Here is a 27,372-nt window from a genome sequence, read left to right on the forward strand (position 1 = left end):
AGGAGAGAAAAATGAGAAGCAAGAATAAAGAATGGGGAAATAGGAAAATTAACCCTAAAAGACTAAAATAGGGGTCTGAGTCTCTACCAGTCAAATTGGTGAACAATTGACCCCCACAAGGCACAGCACCACAACCACCAGATCAAAAGCTCTCTCATGTGGGATACACAGATAAGAAATTGAAGGGCTGGCAAATAAGTTCCTTGAAGGCAATAACTGTCTTAAATATTTGTCTTTCTAGCACAGTGCCTGGAAGAATTTATTAAGTGTTCTAACTAACCCTTCATCCATTCTAGAATCCCTAATAAGATAAACACCATAAGTGCTTAGGAATTATTAGAGACATTGTTATTGTTCTTTAAATTGTTTCAATCATGCTTGATTCTTTGTGACTTTATTTGTAGTTTTCTTGGCAAAGACCCCAGAATGATTTATCTTTCCAGCTCCAGCCTATTTTACAGATGAGGAAACTAAGGCAAACAGGATTAAGTGATTTGCCCAAAGTCACACAGCTAGTGTCTGAGACTGAATTTGAACCTGACCTTGTACTCTATCCACTGCACTATTTATCTGCCCTAAACAGAGGCATAATTTTAGGGGGAAAAGGAAGTGATAATCCTCTTATACTTTAGTCCTATTAGACTTTGACTGAAGTCTATTGAATATCATACTCAGTTTTGGACATTACAGCTTTTTATAATCTACACTACATATGTTTATAATATATAATCTAAAGACTACTCAAAGGACAAGAACAATGATAAAGCTCTTTAGTTCATATCAGATAATAAGTAGTTGTGGGTTCAGCCTGGAAAACAAAAAAGAAGATACAATAAGCGTAAAAATATTTGAAAAGCTATAATGAGTAACCTTTTTCTATTTTACCTCAGAGGTAAAATGTGGCTCCATGGATGGAAGTTTCCAAAAAGGTATATTGAGGATTTTATGTCAGAAAAAAAGTCCCAATAATTAGAACTGGCTCAATGTGTAGGCAGTCTTGATAAGGAATAGACTTTCCCTTTTATGGAGCGAAGACTAGAATACAACCGTTAGGTATGTAATAGAGAAGATTCCTTTGAAGTTTGGGAAGTTCTAAATGAGTGCTGAGTCTCACTCAACTCTAAAATTCTGTAATTATGGACTTTTAATGACTCCTTTTAACTTCTAATCTCTGTGAAGTTTTGGAGAATTATTTTTCCCACTCCATATTTATTCTGCTCAAAGTCATCAGAAACAACAATTACTGTCTTTTTATGAGGTATTTTCAAAGTTTGTTGACAATGCATTTCATGGTTGGATTACTAGATTAAAGATTTATAGTTAACAGAGTGCTATATTTCTTGAAAGTACATGATCATAGAGATGAGCCTTTGTAATTATGCATTTGTAGAAGAGTTACAGAGGTAAAACACTGTTATTCAATGCAGGGGAGTTCTTGTCCAGCAAGACAGGTTGCTGATGCTCAACTAATAAACAGAAAATTCGTTCATCCCAAATGATCCATCCAAAACTTTCTCAAGTTAGTTAAATTTCAGTTTTAGCCTTTATTGTTATCTATCCAGGATGATAGGATAGAGTTAAAAGAAAGAATGTTAAAGAAGAAAAACAAGAAAGAAAAGGGTTGAGAGGGAGAGACACAGGTGGAAATGGGGAAAAGAAATCTGTATTGTTAAAGAAACAAGAGGGAGGAAAAGAAGGAAAAAGAAAAATAAGCAAATGGGAAGAGAAAAGGAAAATAGGGAAAGAAAAATGAGAGTAGTAGAGGGGAAAGGCCAAGATGACGACAGCTAGATGGTACAGTAGATAGAACATTGGACCTGTAATCAGGAAGATTCATCTTCCTGGATTCAAATCTAATCTCAGACATGTACTAGCTGTATGATCTTGAAGATGCACCTGAACAAGGTGCCTCAGTTTCTTAATCCACAAAATGGGTTGAAGAAGTAAACATATCCATTCCAGTATCTTTGCAAAAAAAAAAAAAAAGTCAAATAAGATCATGAAAAGTTGGACACTTGATATGACTGAACAGCAAAAAAGACCAAAAGTCTAAAACCATCTTAACCTTTTCTAGATTCCCACCCCTCCTCCCTATCAATGGTTTTGGCATATAGGCAAACATAAGATTTATCTTGGATTTAATTCTGGAAGGAGAAATCATCTAATTCAGCTCTTTCATTTTTACATGTAACAAAACTTCGGCTCTTAGAGATTAAATGATTTATCCACATTTTAAATGAATTCTTTCCTCCCAATACTCTCATCTAAAATTAGACTAATGCAGCAGTTCATTTTAAGATCCCTAACTTAAGAAAAAATATGTATTTTAAATTTTATTTATATTTAAAATTTTATTCAAAATTATTTATTAAAATTAAAATTATTACAAAATTATAAATAAAATATTTTAAAATTTATTTATTAAATTTTATCTTAAAATTTGTTTAATAAAGATTTAATAATATATTATTAAAAATAAAATTTAAAATTATTTGTTTATTAATATATAAAACTAAGTCTTATATTTGTGCATTCTTAAAATATGACCACAGTAGTAAGATTCTTTCCCATTTTTCTGCCTATTCCCCTTCTTGTCCCTTAGCTTTGATTTCAAAGAAAACAGTTCTGGTGAATTTGAATAACTCTACTCAAGAAGCAGCACAGGGATATTCAAGATCAGAAGGAAAAATAAAGATATTCTGTCAAGCTTTTGTTTTCCCATTTCCCCACAGAATTCGGGGAAAAGAGTTGAGTTACTCTTCAGGTGAGAAACCAAACTGATTAGACTAGGTGCTTGAGTAGCACTATTGTTACACTAGACATAGGACCTCTCCTACTGAGGGACCCTTTACAATGGGCTTAGTTTGGTAGCATGTGCTACAACAAAACCAGAATGAAGTTGAGGGAAAACTGGGATATTTATGTTTTCCTTTTTCCCTCTAAAGGGATCCTCTACCTGTAGACTCACATACATACCAGTTTAATGATAGAGTTAAAAATATACATTTTTTAAAAGGAATTTGGAGAGTTTTAGGGGAGAGATTGGATGAGCCCTGCCTTTACTCCACCATCTTGGCTCTGCCTCCCAACTAATTTAAAATGAAAAGAAAAATCGAGTTTTTATTTCAAAAGGATTTTATAGACATCTCAGCAATTGATCTAGGACTGTGGGGCTTCCCACAGAAATTAGGAGCCTATAGTCAACTGAAAGTCATTCTTCAGTTGAAAAATCAAGCAACCTTGGATGAGTGATGTTTCATGATTCCCTCAGTACATGGGGCCATCTAAATGGAGGCTATATATCTCTTTATATACATAAGGCATACCAACATTCCTACAGAGTTCCTTTTTAACCAAAGAAAATCCCTATTGGATGAATAAGTGAATTTTCCCTCACTCTTTATATCAAATGAAGGGCACACAACATTTCCCAAAAAAGATGATTGGAAAGCTATAATGGCTGAGGAACTATAAGAGGCAATGAGTTCTGGGAGTCCAGGATGGTGCATGACTACATCCAAGCCTTTTACATCATAAGAGAATCTCTGACATTAAAAAAACCTCCATTTGAAATATTTCCCTATACAATTCTAAGGCTTTTGCATGAGTGGAACTTCTTAGAAACTTAAGGATATGTATTTATCCATAACTACCTGAAATTGATAGGTGCCATTGGAATGATGAAAGTTGTTTTATTCCATAATGCTTCAAATATTTATACACACACACACACACACACACACACACACACACACACACACATATGTTGATTACAATTTTTTCAATTAAAAAAATTAAAAGAAATCCTAGCTCTTAGAAATTGCAATACTCAATAATAATAAGTAATGGATAAATTATATCTCAACTCCAATAAGCAAAAAGGATTATGGGGGGCAAAATGTTACACTCATTGACAGGGACAGTCTGCGTATGACAATTTAGGTCATCTTTATTTAGCTATTTTTCTTTGTTATAAGGTAGGATGCAGTTTCAGGGAAGAGGGTTAGAGAGTAAATCTTTTTATGAACGTGATATAAAAATAAAAGGTTACATTAAATGTAATTTAAAAAATCAAATCTATATTTTTTGTATCTATTGGATTTAATCTTTGGAGTGATTTATTTTGTTATTGTTTATTTGGGCCTCACCTACTATTTTATTCTTCAGCTAAGTGCTATTTTTTTCCTTCAATGTAAATTGCAATTCCTCTGGGATTTTGTAAGTGGTCTTTAATAAAAGGAGTGTTTTTTTTGTTTCATTTTTAAGTTCCAAACTGTCTCCTTCCCTCCTCAAGCCATACTAAAGGAGATTACCATTTCACACACACACACACACACCAGTGTCTATGTATTTAAAACCATACTATGCATACTTTTATCAATTTTTTTTTCTGAAGGTAGATAGCATCTTCCTTCACGGGTTCTTTGTAACTGACTTGAATATTTGCCATACTCAAAAAAACTTGGTTATTTTTCAAACAATATTGTTGTTACTATACACAAGGTTCTCTTAGTTCTACTTGTTTCACTCTTCATTATTTCATGCAAGTCTTTCCATGGTTTTTTTCCTCTAAAATCAACCAGCTCATCATTTCTTATTTTCCATCACAATCATATCTAGCACAACTTGTTTAGCAATTCCCCAAATGATGGGCTCTCAATTTCTAGAGAGCTTCTATATTTTAGAACATACTTGTTCTTTTCCTTTTTCCCAGATAACTTCAGGAAAACAGATATAAAAGCAGTATTGCTGGATCAAAGGATGTATACAGTCTTTGGGTATAATTATAGATAGCTTGTAACGACCGCCGAACAGGACACCCCAGAATCAGCCGGAGTCAAGATAAGCAAAAGTCCATCTTTATTCTTGGTCTTTAGAGGATGGAAGAGAATCTCCACAAGCGCCTTCTCCACGTCTAACACCTAGAGTGTGTTCCTGGCTACTCTTAATCTACCCCCTAGTCCCTCCTACAATCCTCTATATACCAATCGTTGAGCCAGCACGGATAGTGGAAAGGACCATTTTCCAAGCATATTCCCATAGAGTATTGTCCAATCAGTAGTTAGCCTCAAGCGCTCAGCAGTCCTGACCTCAGAGCATCAACCTAATAGTTTCAGCCTTCTACAATTGCTCTCCAAAATAATTGGATTAATTTTGCATTTCACCACCAGTGTATCAGTGTCCTGATTTTTTTCACATTAGTAAGTGGTCACTGAGAGTGATTATGGTGCAAAGGTTATCAGTCTGTAGGTGGTCTAGTGATAAGTCTCTTTGAATTAAGGTAGACTGGTCCTTCACAAAACACCTTATTAGTCCATCACTAGGATATGTGATTTAAGCCTTTCCATTGCAGTTGGAATTGTCAGATTTGCTATTCAATTGCCAGAGCCTCTTGCCCTTTCCTCCACTAACTTTTTTCTTTTTAAAAACCTCAATCAACTCCATACCATAATTAGACAGAAGAGGAAAAAAAGTTGAATCTTATTAAGTACAACATCAATTACTAGCCAAAAAAAAAAAAAAAAAAACCCAAGCAAATAAAGGGGGAAAATGAAAAAAAAAAAACCCTGTATAAAGTCAGTGGGCTTATAGCTCTTCAACTATTCAAATGTTCAAAGGTCCTGCTCTCCATAAAATAGAGCATAGAATAGTTCTCTGAGACAGAAATGTGATAGGAATACAGGGAATAATATAATGTAAAAATAGAAGATGTCATTAAAATTTTATTTTTTAAAAAGGTTTGACATAACAACTAATTGGAGGAAATTTATGAAGGTCAGTTAGTGCTATTTCAAATGAGCAGATGGAGTTGAGTCAAATGCCCCTAGTTTTTCTATTCTTTGATTATCTCTCATTTTATATAAAGATAATTTTGTTCACTGTCCCACTGGCACCAGACACATGGAATAGGAATGATTGTATAAAATGTAATAATCTGGCAAGTCCTTATGATTATTTCTCTTTATCCCTCAAATTAGAGGTAAAGTAACCCTTTCTCTGGAGAAAAGGAAGTGCCAAAAGGGGAAAGAGACTAAATATTAAAGTTCCATGACAAATTGATGATGGCTGTGCCAGCCCCTTTCCTTTATTTAATTATTAGTTGGACAAAAACCCTTCTCATTTTTTTCTTTAGTCCTGGCAGCAAATTGATAACCCAAGGCAATTTTTAATTAGCACCCTTTAAAAGTGGTTAGCTAAATTAGTCAACTATGAAATAACCTCACCCAAATGATTAACTCCAAATTGCATTTCAAATCCATCAGTTGCTTTACTATATGAACACATCATTACTCCAGGATTGTTAATTAGAATGTTTATCTCTTTATATAGTAAGACATTCAGAGCTCAGTGTGAGGCCAGATGCCAACTGGCATCTCTTTTTACAATTTTTTTTTACAAGTGATCTGCCAGCCATTCGGTGCTGACATTTCTATTACCAGAAACAGCTCTGACTCCACCATGTCACAGCAGATACAGTGTTTAGGACAAGCTGACAATGCTATGGTCCCCTTATCATCACATTATCCATGTAAACAGCCTTAGTCTTTTCCTTCAACAACAATTCAGCAGCCGTCTAAAGGTTTGTTAGTCAGACACTATGCTAGGTAGTAGGGATGCAAAGACAAAATATTTCTGCCCTCCAGGAGCCAAATTCTTCTGAGAGGAATATAATACTAAACACAGCAACATAAATGACTGAAAATTTGGGGGTAGGGCACCAACAGCTTGGGGATGCAGGAAAGGCCTCTTTTTGGAGACAGTATTTCCTAAATATTAAAAGGAGCTAGGGATTCCAAGAAATAGAGGTAAGAAGAAGCAATATTTTATGTATGGAGACTTTATGCAAAAGCGTGGAGGCCAGAAACAGAACATTACATAATGGAACCATCAAATAGACCTGTATGTCTAGAAATAGATTTTAGGAATATGGAAAAATGTCTAGAATGATAAATTACAGCCATACTGAAGAGCTTTAAATTCTAAATAGTCATTTTTTTTCCATTTTATCCTCAAGCAGTAAGGAATCATTAAGGCCTCTAGAATAGAGAAGTGATATGGTCAATTCTCTACTTTATTATAAAAACAACCCCAAAGTTAACTAATTAACTATTTATAGCAGCCTAGTAGAAATATCCAGAAGGGTTGCCTAGCTCTGACATCCCATGAATCTTGTTTTGAAGGACAGAGATGAGGCATTATCCACTGCCCAGATAGTTGATGTGTGTGTTGCATTTGCTGAAGTTGGAAGAAGTAAACTCATAGAAATTCCTAAGTCTGACAGTATGAGAATTTTCTCTAATGTATTTATCATCATGCCCTCAACCCTGATCTCATTAGTAGTACCCAGCAGCTATCCTATACCTAGGAGAACCCTAGAAATGCAGCTTCTAACCTCAGGCTGTGTAGTCTATCTTGGGTGAGCTTCTGAACAAGCAGGCCCTTAGATATGAATACATGCTTTTGAATTGCCCTAGTTTACCGAAATTGGGTGCAACAGGAATAATTACAAATATGTGTGTATGTGTGGCAGTCAATAGCAATTTATTAAGTATATGTTTCTGGCACTATGCTATATATGTATGGCCCATATCCTAAATAAATGTTTATTTGTTCTGACAGATTTGCGGCGTTTGATATTAATTCATTAATTTAAATGGATCTTACTGAGCACTAAGTATACAGATGATAGCAATTTTCCCCCACCAGATGGCAGACAAACCTTAGTAAATTACCAGATTCCAACATTTTTAAAAAATTGCACTGAACTGGCTATATCAACAAAACCATTAGAAATTAGAATAAATGTAGAAGCTTTACAGAGGTGATCAATCTACCACATTAAAATCTTATAGACAGTAGTGCAAATTCTGACCTAGAAGACATCTTCAAATGGGTACCTTCTCACCAAGATAATAAGCATAGTTTCAGGGAGAGGGAGACAGAAGTGGGTAGGTAGTAATTGCTGCCAGATGCTTTGTCCCCAGTGCTGGAGAAGAGGGTTTATATTGGTAAACTTGGTTACACAATGGGATGAGTAATTAGCAGGTACTCCTCAGAAAGCAAACACAAAGGGGTGTGATTGATTGGGAGCGGTCCTGGGAAAGGCTGTGTGCATGTGTTGAATGTTTTGAAACCAACAGGATTTCCAAATTTGTGGTTTTCTTATGATGTTTTTCTGTTAATGCAAACTAGGGTCCCATTCTGAATGCCTTTCTTATGTCTATCATCCCTCCTTCAAATGAGGGGCAACTTTTCCTATCAAGATTAGACATTTTCTGATGGTCATCTTGACTGCACAGAATCCTAAACTTTTAAAACCAACTAATCAACCAGTATTTATTCAGTATGTCTGGTCCTCATTCTGCTAGATACTAAAGATATAAATAGTAATAATAAGAGTACTATGGTAATGCCTACTCTGTGCCAGGCAATTTATGATTATTTTCTCAAATGATCTTCACAACCATCCTGTGATCTAGGTGCTACTATTAATTCATACCAGAGCATAGCTTCAGTTCTTACAGGAAGTAGAAACTGTGTTTAGCACCAACTTAGTGAAAACAATCAGTTGAAATAATAGAAGCTGCCAGACTATAAATTGCCTCAATCATTAGCTGTGTGACCCTGGACAAGTCACTTACCCTGTTTCCCACAGTTTCCTTCTTCTATAAAATGAGCTGCAGAAGGAAATAACAAACCATTTCAGTATCTTTGATAAGAAAACCCCAAATGGGGTCATGAAGAGTCAGTCATGATTGAAAGCTACTAAATGACAGCAAAGATTATACAATTCCTTCTTCCTCACCTGCTATTTTGATATCCAAAAGGAGTTCCTCCTTAGCTAGATCTAGATGTGTCCTGCTTTATCCCTCAGCAGTGGTTATAACCCCCCCCCCCACACACACACACATACAATGATATGCTTTCTGACAGGTTTTTCCCCAGTAGAACTGTCTATAAGCCTAAATGCTCTCCTCTGTAACTGAACTTCTTATAAAATTTTTGATCTGATGATGCTGATAATCAGTTCATTTATTTAGAGCTGGCTGGATTGTAGAGGTTATCTAGTCCAGCTTCTTTATTTTATAATTCAGGAAAATTGAGATTTGAGAAAATGGTTTGCTTTAGGTCACAGGAAAATAAGTAAAAGTTTTAGAATAAAAATTCAGGTCCTAAAGGTTCAAGTGCAGCATTCTTCACACACTACCCTAATGATTACTCTAGGTACATTTTAAGATATTTTCGTGTCAGAATTGCTAGTTATGACTCTGGTGATATAAGAGCAAAAAAAAAAAATGAAAAAAACACTTATTCTTAAGGGAGAAATTTTAAATTCAACACATATCTTCCTCTCTCCCAATAAAAGAATTAGAAATAACATGAGAAGTGTTGAGGATGAGGGATGAATCTAATTCAATATAAGAACCAGAATCAGAGAAGGAGAGTTTTATATTCAGCATATCAACCACTAAATGAGTTTAAAGTCATGTGGCTACAAAATAGGAAAAAAATAAGAATTTAAAAAACTTATCTTACTATTTTCTCACTTAAGATCTAAAGGGATTTCTCTTATTTGTATTCAGAGGCAAAGAAAGAGGGAGAGGGTTTGGTGGGGTCAAGTAAGTGGTTCCCAGTTCCCTTCCTTCAGACTCAATTCTCTGTCTATTAGGATTAGGGCTGGAGAAGAATCTTGGAGATTAGTTCAACCTCCTCCAGATAATGGGTAAAGAGACAGAAACATAGAACGGTTATGCCCAAGCCCAATATTTTCTTCTCTACTGCATGGTAGCTCCCCTGTGCTTTCATTACAGATTTAAGCCCTAATGAATCAGTACAACATACTCCTGGTGATATGCCTGTGGTTATGTGACTACAAGTTGACCCAGCTCCTCCCATCTGACTGGAAAGCTTGGGGGATGAGACTCCTGGTGATAGAGCAGTTGACTTTAAAAAACAGGCATCAGGGTCTGCATTAAAGCAGAGTGGTTTGGGTTCTACTAATAACACAGAGCTTTTGGCGAAGGGAGAGGGGAAGAACTCTCACTTTTTGTGAGCACTTTAGAAGTAAAAGTTAGGGAATAGCATAAATCACAGAAATCATACTAATTCAGTTCAATGGGCTTAAGTGTCTGATTATCTATTAAAATCCTTTCCAATCAGGCTCCTTGCCACTTATTTCTCTTTTCTTTTCTCCTTTATACATGTCTTTCTTTTTTTTTTTTTTTCTTTTCACTTCTCACTTTCGGGACCCCATTTACATTCAAGTTAAATTTCATTTCCAACACACTTTACTTTTCACCACTTCCGTATTCCCGTATTCCACTTCTAATCTCCAAATATGCGTGGTCCTTCTTTTATACGTTTGCTTCCAACAAAATTTTTACTTTGAATTGTGAATTCTTTTTTTTTTTTTTTTTTTTTTTACTTTATACGAGTAGCAGGCAGCAAAACGTGGTGGCTGCAGGCCCTTAATAAACAATTACAGGTGTGAACGCTTGCAGGTGGGAGGCCTTCTCATATCTTCCAGGCTCGCATTTGTTGAAGAGGCAAAGAGTAGGAGGAAAGTGGGAAGCAGAAGTACGAGGACGTGAGGATTTCAAATCCAGGTGCTTCAAAGATTTTTCACGCCCCTCCTTCTAGAGGCAATTCCGTCTTTACGAAAATGGACTCTGATTCTATGGGAAGAACGCAACTTTGCTTCCACAGTAGCTCTTTCTCCTAGAGTCAAGCAGTTTCTGTAGGCTCTAAGCCCCGCGTCTAGGCCACTGCGAGCCCAGGATTCTCCCAGGAGCTCAGAAAGCGGGTTCCGCCACCACCCTGGAAAGGAGAAGCTTTGAATCTTCTGAACTGAGTCGGGGTAGACGGCACACACCCCAGTCTCTTACTTCGGAGTATCCTTATCTTCCTATCACTTTTTGGCATCAAGAACTATTTCCCCAGAGAAATAGAAGAGAAGGAAAGAAAGGCGTCCTCTTAATTAGAGCTGCACCTGATCTCTCCTTTTGGACTCCCCCCCTCCCTTTTTGGAGGGGAGGAAGTAGCGCTGGAAGGAGCAGGGGGGAGATGCCGTGTTGCCCCTCCCCCCCTTCCCAGAGGTGCTCCTTCCTTTCTCCTGCCCCCAGGTCCTGCCCTATGGGGAGTTTAGGCTTGGTCTCGCCCCCTGATACCCCGTGCTAGGTGCTAGTCCCACACCTGCCCACAAGGCACCAGGGCTTCATTAGGAGCCCTCTGTCCTAAGGGCATAGAGACGAGCTGGAGAAAGACTGGGTGAGGGGGAACCTCGGATTATGGAGCCAACAACAGCTACGGCCAAGGAAGCCCGGGGTGAGCGAAGTGGGGACTGTGTAAGAATGAGGGGAAGTGGGTGGGGACAAGGTGGGAGGTGAAAAGAAAAGAGTGGAAAATGGAGGAACTCGGGACAAGTGACCAGGACCTCCCAGGCCACAGAGAAGAGGAGGCCCCTTTTGGTATCTTGTAGGGCTCAAGCACATGACCGTGCTTGGGTAGGAAAATGGATGGGAGAGATTGGGGCACTTACATTTCCTTTTAATATTTCTATCCACAAATGACACAGACCCAATAATTTAGCAGAGCTAGTCTGGCTTTGAATGAGATTCCTTTCTCCATTTCCCCTTTCTTTGGGATACTTTCACATCCTTAACTTTCTTTGACCATTTCTCCCATCTCTCCTCCTTCCCCAATCATAACCTTTTTGGATAATGAAAGATTTCCTATAAAGATTTGGAGGTTCAAACATGGATAGGCACTTCCAGAACAGAGCCACTTTCCTAAAGAAGCCCCTGAGACTAACATTGTGAAATTAACAGTGTCTCCATCCCTGAAGGCCAGAAGGCTGAAAAGGAGAAGCTGACCATGGGGCTAGAAAAAGAGGTGTTATTCCTGGCCCCCCTGACCCCTGACCAAGATGCCCAGAGTGAAGAACTGCTACTGTTCTGTATTGCCGTGGTGGGGTGGGGGAAGTGGCAACTTCCAGGGAGCTGGCTGCAGCTGACAACCGTGTTGGAAATGAATCCAGTGCACCCAGCTCAGAGGCTATTCAGTGACAGTCTCTCCTAAGAGATAGGATTGTAGCCCTGTCTGAATTACAGCAGCTACCAGAGCTGGTGGGTGGAAATATTCTCCAAATAGGAGAAGGTAAAACTGGGGAAAAGGTCCCATTTAGACATAAAGACCCTGATGTCCAAGACCATCAGGTCAGGTCTCATCATATGGGACTGGTGGGTGCCCAGACCCAGGTGCTACCACCCAACCCTTGGTGCAGTGTGGAACAGGCAAAGGGGTTTGCCATTTGACAGCCCTGCTCAGCACAACTGCAGCAGGGGAGAGCAGCCAGAAGGCAGCGAGGAAGAAGGAGCCTCCAGACACGCCCCCACAAGTCCGGAAAAAGACTCGAACCCTTTACCGAACAGGTGAGTCTCCCCTTCCCCAAGGGGTAAGAAATCTTAATTTCACTCTGCCTGGAGGTAGGGAGATCAAGATCAAGAGTGTAACTAGAGGGGACTTGGTCATCTCGTGACCCAACCTTTCCTGACTCTAGCCTCCTAGAAGTTCACATATTTTTTTCCCTACCATAGGAGAAACTGGGCCCTTTTAGCAGATGTTAAATTTTAAGGGAACAGGAACTTTCATCCTTATAGTGAGAGGGTCAGGACAGTGGATACATCTAAGGAAACAAAGGGGGGTCATCCCAGCCTTATGAGCTGATGTGAGTAAGTTCCCCTTTTTCAGGGCCAGATAAGACAATTGTATGGGGACTGTGGTGTTATAGACATCCTTATATGGTAGAGCACTGACCCAAGAATCAGTATTTTACATCCAGCTTTGTTATTAACTAGTTGTATAACTTTGTAAGTCACTTATATATCTATAACATATATGACAGGTCAGCCTTTTGTGTCTGTGTCTTAGTTTCCTCATCTATAAAATGCATGGTTTGGACTTATAATTAAGGCCCTTTCATCCCTTAAATCCTATGATTCTGTCCTTCCCCAAATCATTGATTCTTAGTTCTCAATAGGATCTCCCTTTCTTTTTCCAGATCAATTGAAAGAGCTGGAGAGGATGTTTCAGGAGGACCACTACCCTGACAGTGATAAACGCAGGGAGATTGCCTTGGCTGTGGGGGTCACACCCCAGCGAATCATGGTAAGGGGAGGTAGAGGAAGCATTCATTCATATGAAAACTAACAGAGGTTAAAGGGGAGGAGTTATTTCTATAGTAGAGTAGACATATACTTTATATTTGGGTAAATTTTAGGTATGGTTCTGTGCCTATCATTTTCTCTAATTGTCTTGTATCTTTCCATCTCTTTCTAGCCCCTTGTCTTTTTCTGCTTGTCTCTTACTTTTGTGTCTTTCTCTTCCAGGTGTGGTTTCAGAATCGAAGAGCAAAGTGGCGGAAAGTAGAACGACTGAATTCGAAAGGAAACAAGACCAACTTGGAAGTTCCTGTCTCTACCAGTGCTTCTTTGGACAATCTTCATGAGTAAGAACTCTTTTTGAGCTCTGTGACCTCTGGAAGAAGCAAGAATCCCTTTCCCAGTATTGGGGAACAGAGCAGGAAATCAAGGCTTTCACTGTTTTTGTTCTGCCCCCAGCTCTGTCTCTGATTTCCCATCTCCTCAACCCATAGTCATGGAGTCAGGAAATTTTACTAATGAGCTGGTGCCTCCACCTGTCACTTTTCCTCCAGGTGAGTTACCCCTTTGCAGGAAGGGGACATGGGTCCAAAAAAAAAAAAAACAGTTTATACTGGGCTGGTTGGCAAAGTTATAAGGTTTCCTCTCCCAAAGTACTACTCCATGTGAAAACACAGTCATGGGTAGAGGCACAGAATAGTCCTCCATTGCAGCCCCATCACTTAAGTTCTCTTGTATCTCAGCAACCCCAAACACATCCATCATTCCCCTACCTTTGGGTTTTTTCCTCCTTAGAATCTAACCTACTAATGTGTGACCAACCAGGGGCTCTGAGTCAGCACAATGATGAGGCTCAAAGGGTAGAGGTAGCACCTCTCCTCTTTAGCCCCCCACCTGTCCGAAGGGCCAGCCTACCTTTGAACTTGGGCCCTGTTCACACCCCACATCTGGTACCCCTCCTGCTGGAAACACCCAATAGTGGCTTTAGCCCTAAGGATGGCTCCTCTGGATCTTGGGAAACAAGGTATGAGGGATATTGGAAGATGGGGATTCTTAAGTGATCTAAAAGGAAAAAGATACTATAGACCATGAGATTAGAACAAATGATATCTAAGGACTAAATAAAGGAAAACCTCTCCATCAGATAAGTCTTATGAAATTCAAGAACTCGTGTTTGGAGGTGAATGAGGGAAATAAAATGAGAGGGTTGAGCTGTTAGTGCCATGAAATAAAAAAAATGAATTCACTACAGAATAGAAGAAGAGAGAGAAGGTAGGGGTCAGGACAGAAAAAAAATGCTTTAGTGCTAAGAACCTTGTTCACAAAGTCAGACCTGAGGAAAAGTCCTAGCTCCAATATTTCCTAGCTTTTTGGTCAGGGACAAATCACTTGGGCTTTTATAGAATCCAAGTTTCACCTTTGTAAAATGGGGATAATGATATTTATCTTCTTTACAATTGTTATAGGGAAAGAAAGCACTAAACTGCTATGTTAAAATTGATGATTGTTTCTATTATTATGATTGCTGTTATTCTCATGTATTGAATCAAATATTTAATATTACCCCAACATATTCCCCTTCTTGTTTCCCCAGCATCACCCCAGGAAGTACTTACAATTGTTCTGAACAAATGGAATCCCAATATCATCACCATCAAGACAACCAGTCTAGAGCTTTCCAACTCTCCCACTATTCCCAGCATCAGCTCTTTCACCAATCCCAACACCATCTGCCCCAATTCCATCCTTTCCCCTTTCCTCTCCCCCAAACACTGACTCCTCCTCCTCAAGGAGACCCTAGTTCTGCTGCTCTCCTTGCATTTGCCTATGGCTCTGATGGAGAAACCCCAACAGGATTGTTCTCGGGCCCTTCAGCCGGGCAGCTTCTGTTACAACAGCCCAGTGGGAATTTGGGTGAGTGAGAAGGACAATTAGGCACTGGTTCAAGATGAGAGAAGATGGAATTTGGAAGCAGAAGTAGGGGAAAATGAGGAATCAAGAAGGGTAGAAAAGGGGATATAAAACTCAGGATGTGGGGTTTGGAATAAAAAAGGAAGACTTTAGTAAGTCCTTTTCCTTTTTCCTAATATCCTTCCCAGAGGTGGCTAAGTGGAATAGCAATGAGTACCATATCTGGAGTCAGAAGACTTCCATTTGAATTCTGCCTTGAATGCGAGTTGTATATCTCTGGGCAAATAACTTCTGTTTATTTTATTTTTCTCATCTATAAAATGGGAATAACAATATCCCCTAGATTAGCAGTATTACAAGGTTATTATGAGGATCAAATGTGAATGTATATAAAGTTTTTTATAAAACTTATTACTGTTATCATACCTTGCTGACTCTTATTCTTTCCTTTTCTTGATTTCCCCCCAGAAGACTGTAGATCCTAGGCAGATGTCAGTAATATAAGCATTCATTTATATGTTATCTTCCATGTAAAATCCTGGTCATGATAATCTTCCCTGAGATTTAGAATTGATGGTGAAGTGTTTGTTTCCCTCTCCACCCAATATGGGTCATCTTCTGTCTTGTCTACATTTTTGGCATTTAATAATGTGCAGTTTATGTCCTGTCTTGATTTATATTGGTGTTTTGGGTTTCTAAACTCAGGGACTGATCATTGACAGAGTTCATAGTATTGGGGAATTATACAATGCCAGCTAGCTCTCTAACCCAGTAGTTAGTCCTCTTTCCCATAGAATATAGGTAAACCAGAAGTTCACGTGCCCAAGCTACCTTCCCATTTCTGAATGTTTGGATGCCCTTAGGTCCACTCACAGCCCTACAACCTATCCCTTGGAATGATCCCTGCTTGCCTGAGCTGTCATTCCCTGGTTCATTCTGCTCCCAGAACTTTGGGCCCCACTCTGGAGGAGGGAGCTACATACCTGACCTGGCTGCCCATGTCTTGGAGAGGCAGCTTTCACCAGGCTTCATTCAGCTTCTTGGAGGGTCTAAAACAGGCTCTGGGCTGCCGAGTGAGATTCGGGAAGAACTGTCTTCTGGCACTCAGGAGCATTTGTCATTGCCCAAAGAGGTCAGAGATGGAGTCAAGAATACTCAACTCCCCAGAATTGCTGCCAATGGAGACAGTAAGTAAAACAATGTTTGGATGAAGGGAACCTCATTGGTAGAAAGAATCATAGCATTTCAGAGTTGACAAGGACTTCAGCATCCATCTAATCCAAATAAAGAAGTCCTTGAAGAAGCATCTACCTTTGCTTAAATATTTCCACTGAGAAGGAATCTCGTGCTTCTTGGGTCAGAGAATCTACTCTGAGATAACTTTGTGTAAATGGAAGATCCTAATCTAGATATTTTTATGCCTGAGTGGGCTCGATGGTACTGGGGAGAGACATATAAATAAGAGGGATTGGGGCTAGGATAAAAGATACCAACTCCTCTCCCCTCTGACTTTGTGCAGGTATTCCAGAAAAGAATGAAGACTGAGAGAAAAAAGAAGTTTTCTTGCCTGACTTTTGGACTTTTGTTGAATTATTTGTGATTTTTTTTTTTTGCATCTGAGAAGACTTGATCCAGGACCTCTGTTGATCCAGGGTCCCTGACTTAAGCAATAAAATTAGCTAAACTAAGATTTTTCTTTGATTATATTTCCTACTTTACTAAATTCTAATCCATGAAACTCATTCAAGTTAGAGAATAGCAGCTTCTTTCCAATGAGCCTAGAATTTGTTTAGAGTTGCTCAGCTAAAAGTAATAGTTTTAGGGTTTCACTTGTCAACTCGGAGCTTGGCACCTCTTAAGCCCCCTTTGCCTATTTGCAATTTAGGAAAAGCCTCTGATTGTAAGACACAAACTCAAGTCCGCCAATGAGATACCAGCCCTATTCATGAGACATCTTTGTAATGGGGCTTAAGGTCTGCCCATGCCACATTTGGGAAATACAAAAGATATTTGGGAGTTTCTTCTTGCCCCTTGTGTTCCTAGATCCTACTGCTAATTGTCTTCAAAAGAATCAAAATTTTAATTCCATGGCACCACAGTTTAAATTTTGTAAAATCTTTGGGCAGGAAGGTATTGGCAGTGGTGGAGGGGAAGGAGGGAATCTCTCCTGTTGTAGAGAAGCACTCCCAGCTAATCTCTGGACATTAGAGACCACTCTTCCCCCCAATTCTAAAATATTTACTTCCTTAAACTATAGTAGGCTAGAAGTGTCTCCACCATCAACTACAATAACATGAAACTCCAGTGGTTTGGAGTGTTATACCAAAGCTCGCAGACCTTCCTGGATCTTAACATTGGCTCAACACCAATAAGGAAGGGGAAGGAATCTTTAGTTCTGGGCATGGGCAAAGGAACAACAGCAAATGAAGGATGATTCAAAATGTGATAGGCTTCTTTGCATTACCTCTATGAGAAGAGAAAGGGCAAAGAACCTGGTCTTAAACCTAAGTAAAGTCCTGTCCTTTAGGCCAATGTGGACCACCACAATGTGGAAGGGAGTAAAGTAACTTCCCCTCCTCTATAATAGGTCAAGCTAGAGTAGCTTTTTCCTACCCTTAAGAGGGAGGATAGTATCACTTAAGTGGTGGTAGTTGTGTGATAGGGTATGGATAATAGAAAGCAGACCTTACTGGCTAACTTGTGGCCACGAGTTCAATCATCCATTTTCTTGAGGTTTGTTTCTCAGATTTCTAAACCTTGTTAGTTTCTGTAAATCTCTGTCTTAGAACTTCCAAATTCATAGGAGGTTTCCATTCTTAGATTTCAGATGGGAGAAATGCGGTGCAGGGGAAAGGATGCTCGCAAAGTTTTAGTTCAAATCATAACCCTGTCATTTGCTAGCTATGTGGTCTCGGATAAGTGATAAAGACTGTAATCCCAACCTGTAAAATGAAGAAGTTGGACTAAGGTCCCTTTTTTCTAAAGCTAAAGAAACCAATAAAGAAAGGACAATGAGGAGGAAAAATAGCTTATGGGAAGAGAAGCAGGGAAAGCGGTAAAGAATAAGAGAAATGGAGTTCAGTTTATGAGATGAGGGAAACGAGAGCAAAAAGAAAAGGGAGTTAGACAACCACAAATATTGGACAGATACAAATTTTTAAAAAACCCAGAAACAAAGGCATGGGTATTATATGAAATAGACAGGAGAAAGGAAACCAGAGAGAGCAGAAGGATAGGAATGGAGTAGGGGTACAAAAGGGAATAGAAGAATGAGGCTGAACAGAAAAAAGAATATGAGAAAGGGAAATACACTCAAACCAAAAAGAGTTGTGAATGGAAAGAGGTAAGAAAATAGTTGTCAGAATAATAGGGAAAGGGATGTTAATGAAACAGAAGACTGTTTAGCAGGATTTAGGTTACAAAGTGCTCTCAATTAACTCATTTGATCCTAACAATCAAAGAGCTTGTAGAACAAGTAGCCTCGTTTTACAGATATGGAATCAGTCAGTTTTGTGACTTCTGACAAGTGATTTAACCTTTCTCATAGTCAAAATGATGAACATTATCTTCTGATTCCAAGTCTGCTAATCTAAACTGACCAGAGAATGGATAGAAAAGCCTAATAATAGGATGAGATGAACATCTAAATAAATAATTGTGGAAAGATACCACAGAAATCGAGGTAGTAGAGAAGGTTCCAAGGACAGAAAGAAAAAAGTACAAAATGAAACTAAGATAAACAAAACTAGCTGAATATGAGAAGGGATGAGTGGGAGAAAAATGCTCAACTGAAGAGAAAACTTAACATTAGAGGAGATTTAAAAAAAAAAACAAAGAACAAAGAAAATAAAGATGAGTATGAGTACTATAAGAAAAGAGAGTTGAGCAAAAAAATGGAGGTGTCTAAATTAAAAATTGAAAAGGCTATAGATTAAACAGGTGTGCAAAATAGAAATGCTTTATTTTGCCATGGGTTATCCACCAAAGGTGATGTGGATAGCAAATAAATATAATGGAAAACCTAACCCAATGAGACAATCTTTCCTCCCTCTTCCTTCTCCTCCTACCACACTTTGATGTACTTTATTTACTTTGACCTATTCCATTTCCAACCTGGCCCAGTCTATCCCTCTTAGACAACCAGACAGCTCCTTAATCTGAGGACTCTCATCCAATTGGCTTAGCCCACTACAATTCAGAACCCCTAAATGCAAGAGATCCAACAGATTCAGCATCCCTGACAGCAGAATTGACAGGTGTCTGTGGGATGGTCTCTTATGAAGAAGTCGATCTAAGAAACATAATTGGGAGTTTTCTTGGAGGAGGGGGTTATTGGAGAGGAGAGATTGTAGCTAATGAATCATTCGAGGATAGTATGTTCTTACAGGAAGTTGAATTACTGATAAGAATCAGAGTGTACCTATACTGGAGGAATTGAGCTTGAGCCTGATTAGAAACCAGACAACATATTAACTATACAAGGGCATCATCAAAGGCTCTATTGTGACCTGGTCTTTTCTTTTTCACACTATTCAATCAATTCTGTGATATCTTCAACTCCCAAGAATTCAATTATTATCACTATGCAGATGATTCCCAAATCTATTTCTCCAGTCCCAGACTCTCTTCTGAGCTACAGTAACAATTCTTCAATTACATATTGGACATCTGAAACTGGAAGTCCAATGAGCATCTCAAATTCAATATATCCAAAAGATATTTCATTGTCTTTCTACTTTAAACTCTCCCCACTTTCAAATTTCTTTCACCATTTTTTGAATGCAGGAAAGGTTTATTTTACATTCTTGTTCACTTTACATTGGTGCCTAAGTGAGTAGACACCTCCTCCTTTCACTGTTGAGGGCACTGTCATCTTCTCTGTTACCTAAGCCCAAACTCTTGGTTTTATTCGTGGCTTCTTATTCTCATTCACATATCCAATTCATTGCCAAATTCTATTGTTTTTATCTTCACAACTTTTGTATGTTGCTTTTCTCCACTCCTAGTCACAAATGCGATTCAGACCCTTGTCACCTCTCTCCTGCTCTACTTCAAGAACCATCTAACTAGTCTTCCTTTCTCAAGATATTCCTATTCTAATTCATCTTCCACTTATCTGCTGAAGTATTATATTTTTTCAAGATAGATCTGATCATGTTATAACCCTCACCCCCTTCATTGACTCCATTAGCTTCCTTTTACTTCTAGGATCAAATTTAAACTTCTTTGTCATTTAAAATTCTTCCTAATTTTCCAGCCTTTCTAATGCTTAACTTCTCTCTGTTCTCTGATATAGCCATCCAATCCTACTTGCAGTTCTTTGAATATGAGACTTCATCACTTGTTATCTTGTTTTTTGCTTTATTTGGTTCCCCAGCTTGAATTAAAGCAAGACCTTGGTTCTATAATTTTTAGTAAATTGATATTAACAATGCTGATCAAATAAGACTTTTATAATTTTGTAGCATAGCAACAGCCAAAAAATATACATACATGTATTATATGACAATATAATCTCCACAGATGTGAGAAACTCACCTAGTGTAAGAAAGAAGAAGACACAGCAGGGAAGAAAGACTTATCTTTGAGGTTAAAGTAACAAAAATATATCCTTAAAATGTGCTTGGTTGAAACAGGTAATTGGCACCAACTTGGGAGGAAGCATTCCTGATCAGACTAAATATGATGAAGAAGTCCTGAAAGCCATATGTGAACACTAGGCTTGGATAAGTGTTTGGTTTCTTTATTAAAACTAGAAACTGAAGGAGGATCTAAAACAGAAGAGAGCCACAAGTTAACAAAAGTCAGAATGGGAGGAAAGTACAAACTTTCTGTCTTTGCTTGTAAGTTTTAAGGGTCTTAGGACCATTGACCCTATGACTCTAGATGGAAGTTCTATCATTAAAACTATAACATATAGTAATATAAATTTTGCAATTATCACACCTTTGCACTGGATGTCACCTATGCCTAAACTCTACCTTCCCACTTAAGTCTCTCAGTTTCCTGCCTTTTTTCAAGACACGGTTTGAATCTAACTTCCTGCTAGAGGCTTTCTTCCAAGTTTCTGCCAATTGTTAATACCTTTTTATTCCTAATCTCTTTTCATATATGCTTATATTTTTAAAATATCTCCACCATTAGAATGTAGGCTCCTTGAGAGCAAGATATGTTTTTGACTTCTCTTTTTATTTTCAGCACCTAATACCGTTCCTGGAATGTATGAGAATCTTAAAAAATGCCAAGTTTAACTTGGAGTGACTCACTAAACAGAATTTTTTCCCTTCTTAACAAGATGCCAAAAGGCATCTCTACACTGTTCCAAAGACTCCAAATCAAAGATTCCATTGCCCTACATATTCATCAATTTGAACTCATTAAGAGGACCTCTTTGATTAATCCTTTACAATTGTCCTCGAGATTAAGGTCTACATTAAATACATCTTTGTCCCTCCCTCCCCATATACCTATGCTTAAGACAGTGATTTGCACATGGTAGATATTTAAGTATTTCTTAAGTTGAAATGTAAAATAATTAGAACTGTTTTCAAAAAGACCAAATGAAGATAGTCTTATAAATTATTTGTTTCCAAAAGTTTTAAAATAGAAGCTACATTGCTGCCTGTCTGTCATGAATATTATAGTTATGATTCCTACATGGAGTGAGAAATTGGAGTACGTGACCTCTGTGGTCCCTTCCAACTATAAAATTCTAGGCTGTAAATTGGCAAAAGAGATACAACTTGCTAGGTCAGAATTTTATTTATTTTGGCTAAAGATTATAGTGGAACTCATAGAGCAAAGTATAAGTACAAAGCTATTTAAAAACAAATTCTAAAGGATAAAACAGTAGTACAAAGCCAGGGTGAATTTCAGAGTGGAAAAACAAAACAAACCAGGTAACATTTCACTTAATTTCATAAAAGGCTCCATATGAATATAATGTGCCTTAAGAGAGCAATTTCAAGCCAAATGATTTGTTTGGGGTTTAGCATTAAATGATGAGATTGAGGTAGACACCAAATATTGGGGTTTGGTCATGTGTAGAATTCACAGTGGCCATTCTTGTGGACAAAAGGTTTATTTAGGAGAAGAAGTTGCAGAAAAAATGAAGTGATATAATCGACACCAGGAATGATAAATATGAAATAGAGTTGGGAGAGCTTAATAGCAAGGAAAGTTTTTTTTTTAACAATTAATAGTAGAAAAGACAATTTCCCTGGTGGAATTCACAATTAAATAGGAGAAAGGAAACACTCCATGAAATTGGAATATGCTCTCAGCTGACAGGTTAAATCTATAGAGTTTAACATCCTAAGAGAGTTAGTTATCTATAAGGAGAGAGAATAGCGGATAAGGAGAAACACTGGTTGGGAAGGGTTAGGAGTGTTTGGAGCAATTGCACCTACCCAAACTGACTACTCAGGAGTCGCTCCAAATGATGTACAGGAAAAATTTATTGGAATATCGAGAAGCGGACCGTCCTGGCCTGTGGGCCCGGAAGGACAGCAAGGATACCCACAGGAGGAGAGTCATTCACTTGAAGATGCTTACAACTTTTATACATTTCAGACAAAGAACCCCCAAAATCCTACCCTCTACAGGGTGTGATTGGTTACATAAACCTTTATCCCCCTATTTGGTCAGTAGAATGCAGTGAAAAAGGTGATATACAGCTTCGGCCACTTAATTCCTTCTTTGGACAATGGAATGCAGTCCAGGTCTCATCTAAAGTCATGAGACTGGGGCCTATAGGCCTGATCTGCTTTAGCTAACAGTCTTTGATCAATATGCGCTTAATCTGTAAGTTCTTCACCTTTCCACATAGGAGAAAGACACAGTGTTGGTGAGCATAACCAAAGGGGGTTCAGCAAAGATGGTGTGAGCCATGGCCAGGGATTTATAGGGAAAATTTAACATAACTCCCATTTCTGACTGTACATAGCAAGGTGGGGCTACCCATGACCTCCACAGAGAGTGGGACTTTGAGGATAAACTGATCCCCATCAGTGCCTTTCCTTGCTTACCTCAGGGAGTAATTCCATCAATGCTTCAGTCTTCCTCTGCCAACCACATCTGGTTACTCTGATTTAAGATTACTCATTGAATGCATTATTGTCATTTTGATTACAATGCCTAAAAGCAAGAAGAAAAAACCTGTCTTTACTTTTCAATTGAATTTAATCTCTTAAAAATTACTATTCATCACCAAGACTTCTTTATCTCTTTCCATGTTGTTCCATATCTTGACATATTTGACCACTTGTTTTTCACCTCAAAGCTTTTTTACTTTTTGATATTCATAAAATGATCACGATAAGCAAAGTAGGTAGAGAGTTAACTTCAGAATCAAGAAAGACCTGGGTGTAATGCTAACTTCTTACATATACTACTTGTGTGTTCCTGAGAAATTCATGTTAAGCACTACATTTCTTTGACTTCTGTAAGACACAAAGGTACAGAGGAGAATGCAGATCAGCATTGCTAAAGGGACTTTTCTTACCAGGAGTTCTCTCTACCTGTGAAATCAAAAATTGAGTTTAAAAAACTGAATCAGATTATTTTTATTATAGCTCTACTTTTCTAGTGTTTTATAAAAGAATCATGTTTCTAAAGTTTTTAATCACTACTAATTATAGAAATGAAAATTGGAATAGTTGCATGACTTTACCTCATAATCATCAACCAACAAAGATAACATAAAATAATATATGTTGGAGGGAGTATGGGAAACAGATTGCAGACTGTGAATACAACTTTCTATGCAGGGAAGCAATTTGGTAAGCACAAAAAAGTTATTAAACAGTGAATGTTAGATAAATTAGTTGTGTTATATGAATGTAGTAGAATACACTTGTGCTTTAACATATGAGGAAATAGATGATTTCAGAGGTATGGAAAGATATATGAAATGATATAGAATAAAATAAGCAGAATCAGAAGAACTTTTTTTTTTTTTTTTTTTTTTTTTTTTTTGCTGAGGCAATTGGGGTTAAGTGATTTGGCCAGGATTACATAACTAGGAAGTATTAAGTGTCTGAGGCCAGATTTGAACTTAGGTCCTCCTTGTTGGAATCCTTACAAAGTGTTAAATCATTAGAGTTGATAGAGACAATAATTATTTAATTTAGCGTGGTTCAGTATGATTGATCTGATCTTACAACGAGATGTTATGGACCAGAACTTGAAACAAGGTACTAAGTAGAACTGATAGAAACAATGCTTGTGTTCACACCTTTAGAGAACTCATATAAGCAAGAAGCTTTTAGGGCCAGAGAGCACTCTGGGAGGAAACCCATAATCCCACTCTCGGATCCCACAATCCCACTCTTGGGGAAGGAGCATAAATAGAGCTTCAGTGAGCCAGTCAAGTCAGTTCAGGAGAAGCCCTCTCTCGGAGGCGCAACCAGATTCTTTCATCCCACCGTGGTGGCTGGCCTCCTGCACTTCCCCCACTTAGACCAAGGCTGGTCTGAAAGGCTCTCCAGAAAGCTACCCAGCCCTAGGCAAGGAGACAAGACTCAGAAGGAGCACTCTGGGACATTGAAAGCCAGAAGCCCTCTCTCGGAGGCAAGAGAGATTCATTCCATTTTCTACCTTTGTGCTGACTGGAGGCTGAAGGACAAACCTTTGCATTTGGAGACATTCAGAGGGAGCTCTTGGAGCCAAAGAAAACTGAGGCCTCTAAGAAAGCTACCTGGGCCCAAGGCAGGAGAAAATAAATATTTGTATTTTATCAGCTGGCTGCATTTGAAGTGATTATTACACTTAATTGAAATTAAGGCTGCCTCCAGAAAACCTCCCCAAGAAACTTGCTCACAGAGAGAACCATTATATTATAAAAATGAAGAGAATACCACACTCCTGACTTCAAGGCCAGTGCTCTATCTATTGTGCCATCTAGCCATCTAATATAATATCAATATTGTAAAAAACAAATAATTTGGAAGACTTATGAGATGAGAAAGAATGAAATGAGCAGAACCAGGAGAAAAATTTATATAATAACAAAACCATAAAGACAAATAACTTTTAACAATATAAAAACTATGATCAATACAATGATTCTCCATGTTTCTAGAGGACAAATGATGAAATATGTCATCTACCTCTTGATAGGTAATAGATTCAAGTTGCTGAAAGTGACTATATATATGTATATGTTTGTAGGGATATGTGTGTATGTGTGTGTGTGTGTGTGTGTGTGTGTGTGTGTAGGATATATACACACATTTATATACATATTTTTAATGTAACCAATGAAGGAACTTTTGTTTGACTATCCATATTTATTTTTAAAAAAAGGAATTTGTTTTTCTTTTTAATTTTTTTCCATCAGTGGAATGAAAGATTAGAGGGAGAGAAAATAAATTTCTGTTTGGGATCTGAAACCAAATAAGTTTTCATAAGAAGAAACAGAAAAAAAAAAAGGGACCAAGAGCTGAGAAGGCAGGATTAAAACATTTCTAAAACATCTAATTGCATCTAATACTTCCTATTTTTGTTGTTGTTCAATCATTTCAGGAATGTAACTCTTTGTGTCTCTGAGGTTTTCTTGGCAAAGATACTGGAATGTTTTGCTACATCTTGCTCTAGATCATTTTACAGAAGGAAAAAAATAAGGCAAATAGGGTTAAGTGACTTGCCTAGGATCACACAGTTAATGAATGTTCGAAGCCAGATTTGTACTCAGATATTCCTGACTCCAGATCTGATCCTCTTATGCACTATACTATCTAGCTGCCTCTATTTTTATTAGATTTATATAAAAAAAACATATAAAAAGCATTGGCATTTATCTACACACATTTAGAATAAAAATAGGAGAGGCAGCATTGAATCAGCCTCATAATCAATCACAAAGATCTGGTTCCAAGCCTTCAGTTTTCTAGGGATTGTAGGTTTGGGGCAAGGGACTTAACCTCTAAGGATTTTATACAATAATCTGTTGCTGAGCTAATTTTTAATATTTTATCTTGGAGGAGTGAGGATTTCCTCATCATGAGTTCCCTGAAACAATGAAATTATAGGACTTATCCTACAAAATATTTAAATAATTATTTATAATTTCTGTTAACTACTTAACAGCTTTAAAAAAACATAAAAACAAACTTTGATGTGAATGAATGACAAATTAATATATTTAAATCAAAGAGAAACCATTTATAAATTATTCTCATAAACATTTATAGAGATAAGAATGCAGTTAACTTAATTTCCTCTTTAAACAAAGTTAGCAGGTGGGTCAGGAAGAATGCTATTGATGTATTACTTAACACATATTAAAGCATTTCATAAAATTTCTAATGTTATTTTTCTGAAAAAGAAAAGGAAGGGGTGGGAATGATGAATGTGTGGGTTAGAGCACTATACATACAATCAGTTGGATTTAGAAGTGGTTAAATGTTTGGAGCCAAAGAAGTAATTAATGACTCCATATCATCTTTGAAAGAATTTCTTCAGTGGAGAGCCTTGGTGATCTGTACTTGGTTCTTTCCTATCAAATTTATTTTAAAAATCAATGATAAAGATAAGATCAAGATAAAAATTTTAATTTGCCTAAAATCAGAAATGTAAAAATTCAGAAAACACAAAGCAAGAATGAATATTTAAACTGTTTGATGATATAATATCCAGTAAGATTTCCATAGGCTAGAATGTTGGACCAAATAAAGTAAGATGAAATTTGATGGGGATAAACACAAAGAATGTTTTAACATGTTTTGAATGTTTTAATATTTTTTATTAAATGTTTTAACATTTAACATTAAATGTTGGTTATAAAAAAAAATATCACAAGTATGAGAAAGAAGAGTAATTGCTGTGGAGCCAGTTAGTAATTCATTTGAAAAAGATCTTGGATAATTTGTATACTATTAACTTAGCATGAGCTGTGAAGTGATAGCCAATAAAGCTATCAGTGTATACATAAAGAGAAGAATAAGGTTCAGAACTAGGGAAGTGGTGGTTGTGATACCTACTCTGCTCGGACCACACTGAGAATATTGTATTCACTTTCAACTTTTACATTTTAGGAGGAATATTGCTAAGCAGAAGAGGAACTATAGGGGAATCCCAAGTATGGCAAAGAGCTTGATATCAAGCTAGTTGAAGATGGCTTAAGTAACTAGGAATATTTACCATGGGAATTATAATATTTAGGGGCATACAATAGCTCTTTTAAGTATCTAGAAGGCTAGCACATGAGAGATAGTCTTCTTTTACTTGGCTCCAAAAGTTAAAAACTAGAAGACTTTAATGGAAATTGTTTTGAGGCAACTTTAGACAATTAAGAATGGGA

At 37.6% G+C, this 27,372-nt stretch overlaps 1 protein-coding gene across 3 annotated transcripts; it reads left to right on the plus strand.

Moving 5' to 3' along the window:
- Nucleotides 1-10,550: 10,550 nt before the first annotated feature.
- Nucleotides 10,551-16,759, plus strand: NOBOX (NOBOX oogenesis homeobox). Of its 3 annotated transcripts, none has more exons than XM_052000714.1 (9): nt 10,551-11,325; nt 12,252-12,431; nt 13,061-13,167; nt 13,389-13,507; nt 13,620-13,714; nt 13,986-14,184; nt 14,755-15,074; nt 15,935-16,258; nt 16,591-16,759. In XM_052000714.1, exons 1-9 carry the CDS (start codon nt 11,289-11,291, stop codon nt 16,614-16,616), a joined length of 1,407 nt encoding a protein of 468 aa, XP_051856674.1. In that variant the 5' UTR covers nt 10,551-11,288; the 3' UTR covers nt 16,617-16,759. The 3 variants fall into 3 exon arrangements, with proteins under 3 accessions (XP_051856674.1, XP_051856673.1, XP_051856675.1); XM_052000713.1 differs by having other exon boundaries at nt 10,552-11,325; nt 13,956-14,184; XM_052000715.1 differs by having other exon boundaries at nt 10,553-11,325; nt 12,318-12,431; nt 13,956-14,184.
- The last annotated feature ends 10,613 nt before the right edge of the window (nt 16,760-27,372 follow it).

The sequence above is a fragment of the Antechinus flavipes genome, chromosome 5 (genome assembly GCF_016432865.1).
Source record: "Antechinus flavipes isolate AdamAnt ecotype Samford, QLD, Australia chromosome 5, AdamAnt_v2, whole genome shotgun sequence".
Lineage (NCBI taxonomy): Eukaryota > Metazoa > Chordata > Mammalia > Dasyuromorphia > Dasyuridae > Antechinus > Antechinus flavipes.

Bases quoted from the DNA above. Each gene is read 5' to 3' on its own strand.
- NOBOX (XM_052000713.1), top strand. From the start codon at position 11,289: ATGGAGCCAACAACAGCTACGGCCAAGGAAGCCCGGG. The intron at 11,326-12,251 runs GTGAGCGAAGTG...GTGGGTGCCCAG, and splicing joins TACGGCCAAGGAAGCCCGGG to ACCCAGGTGCTACCACCCAA. The intron at 14,185-14,754 runs GTATGAGGGATA...TTGTTTCCCCAG, and splicing joins TCTGGATCTTGGGAAACAAG to CATCACCCCAGGAAGTACTT.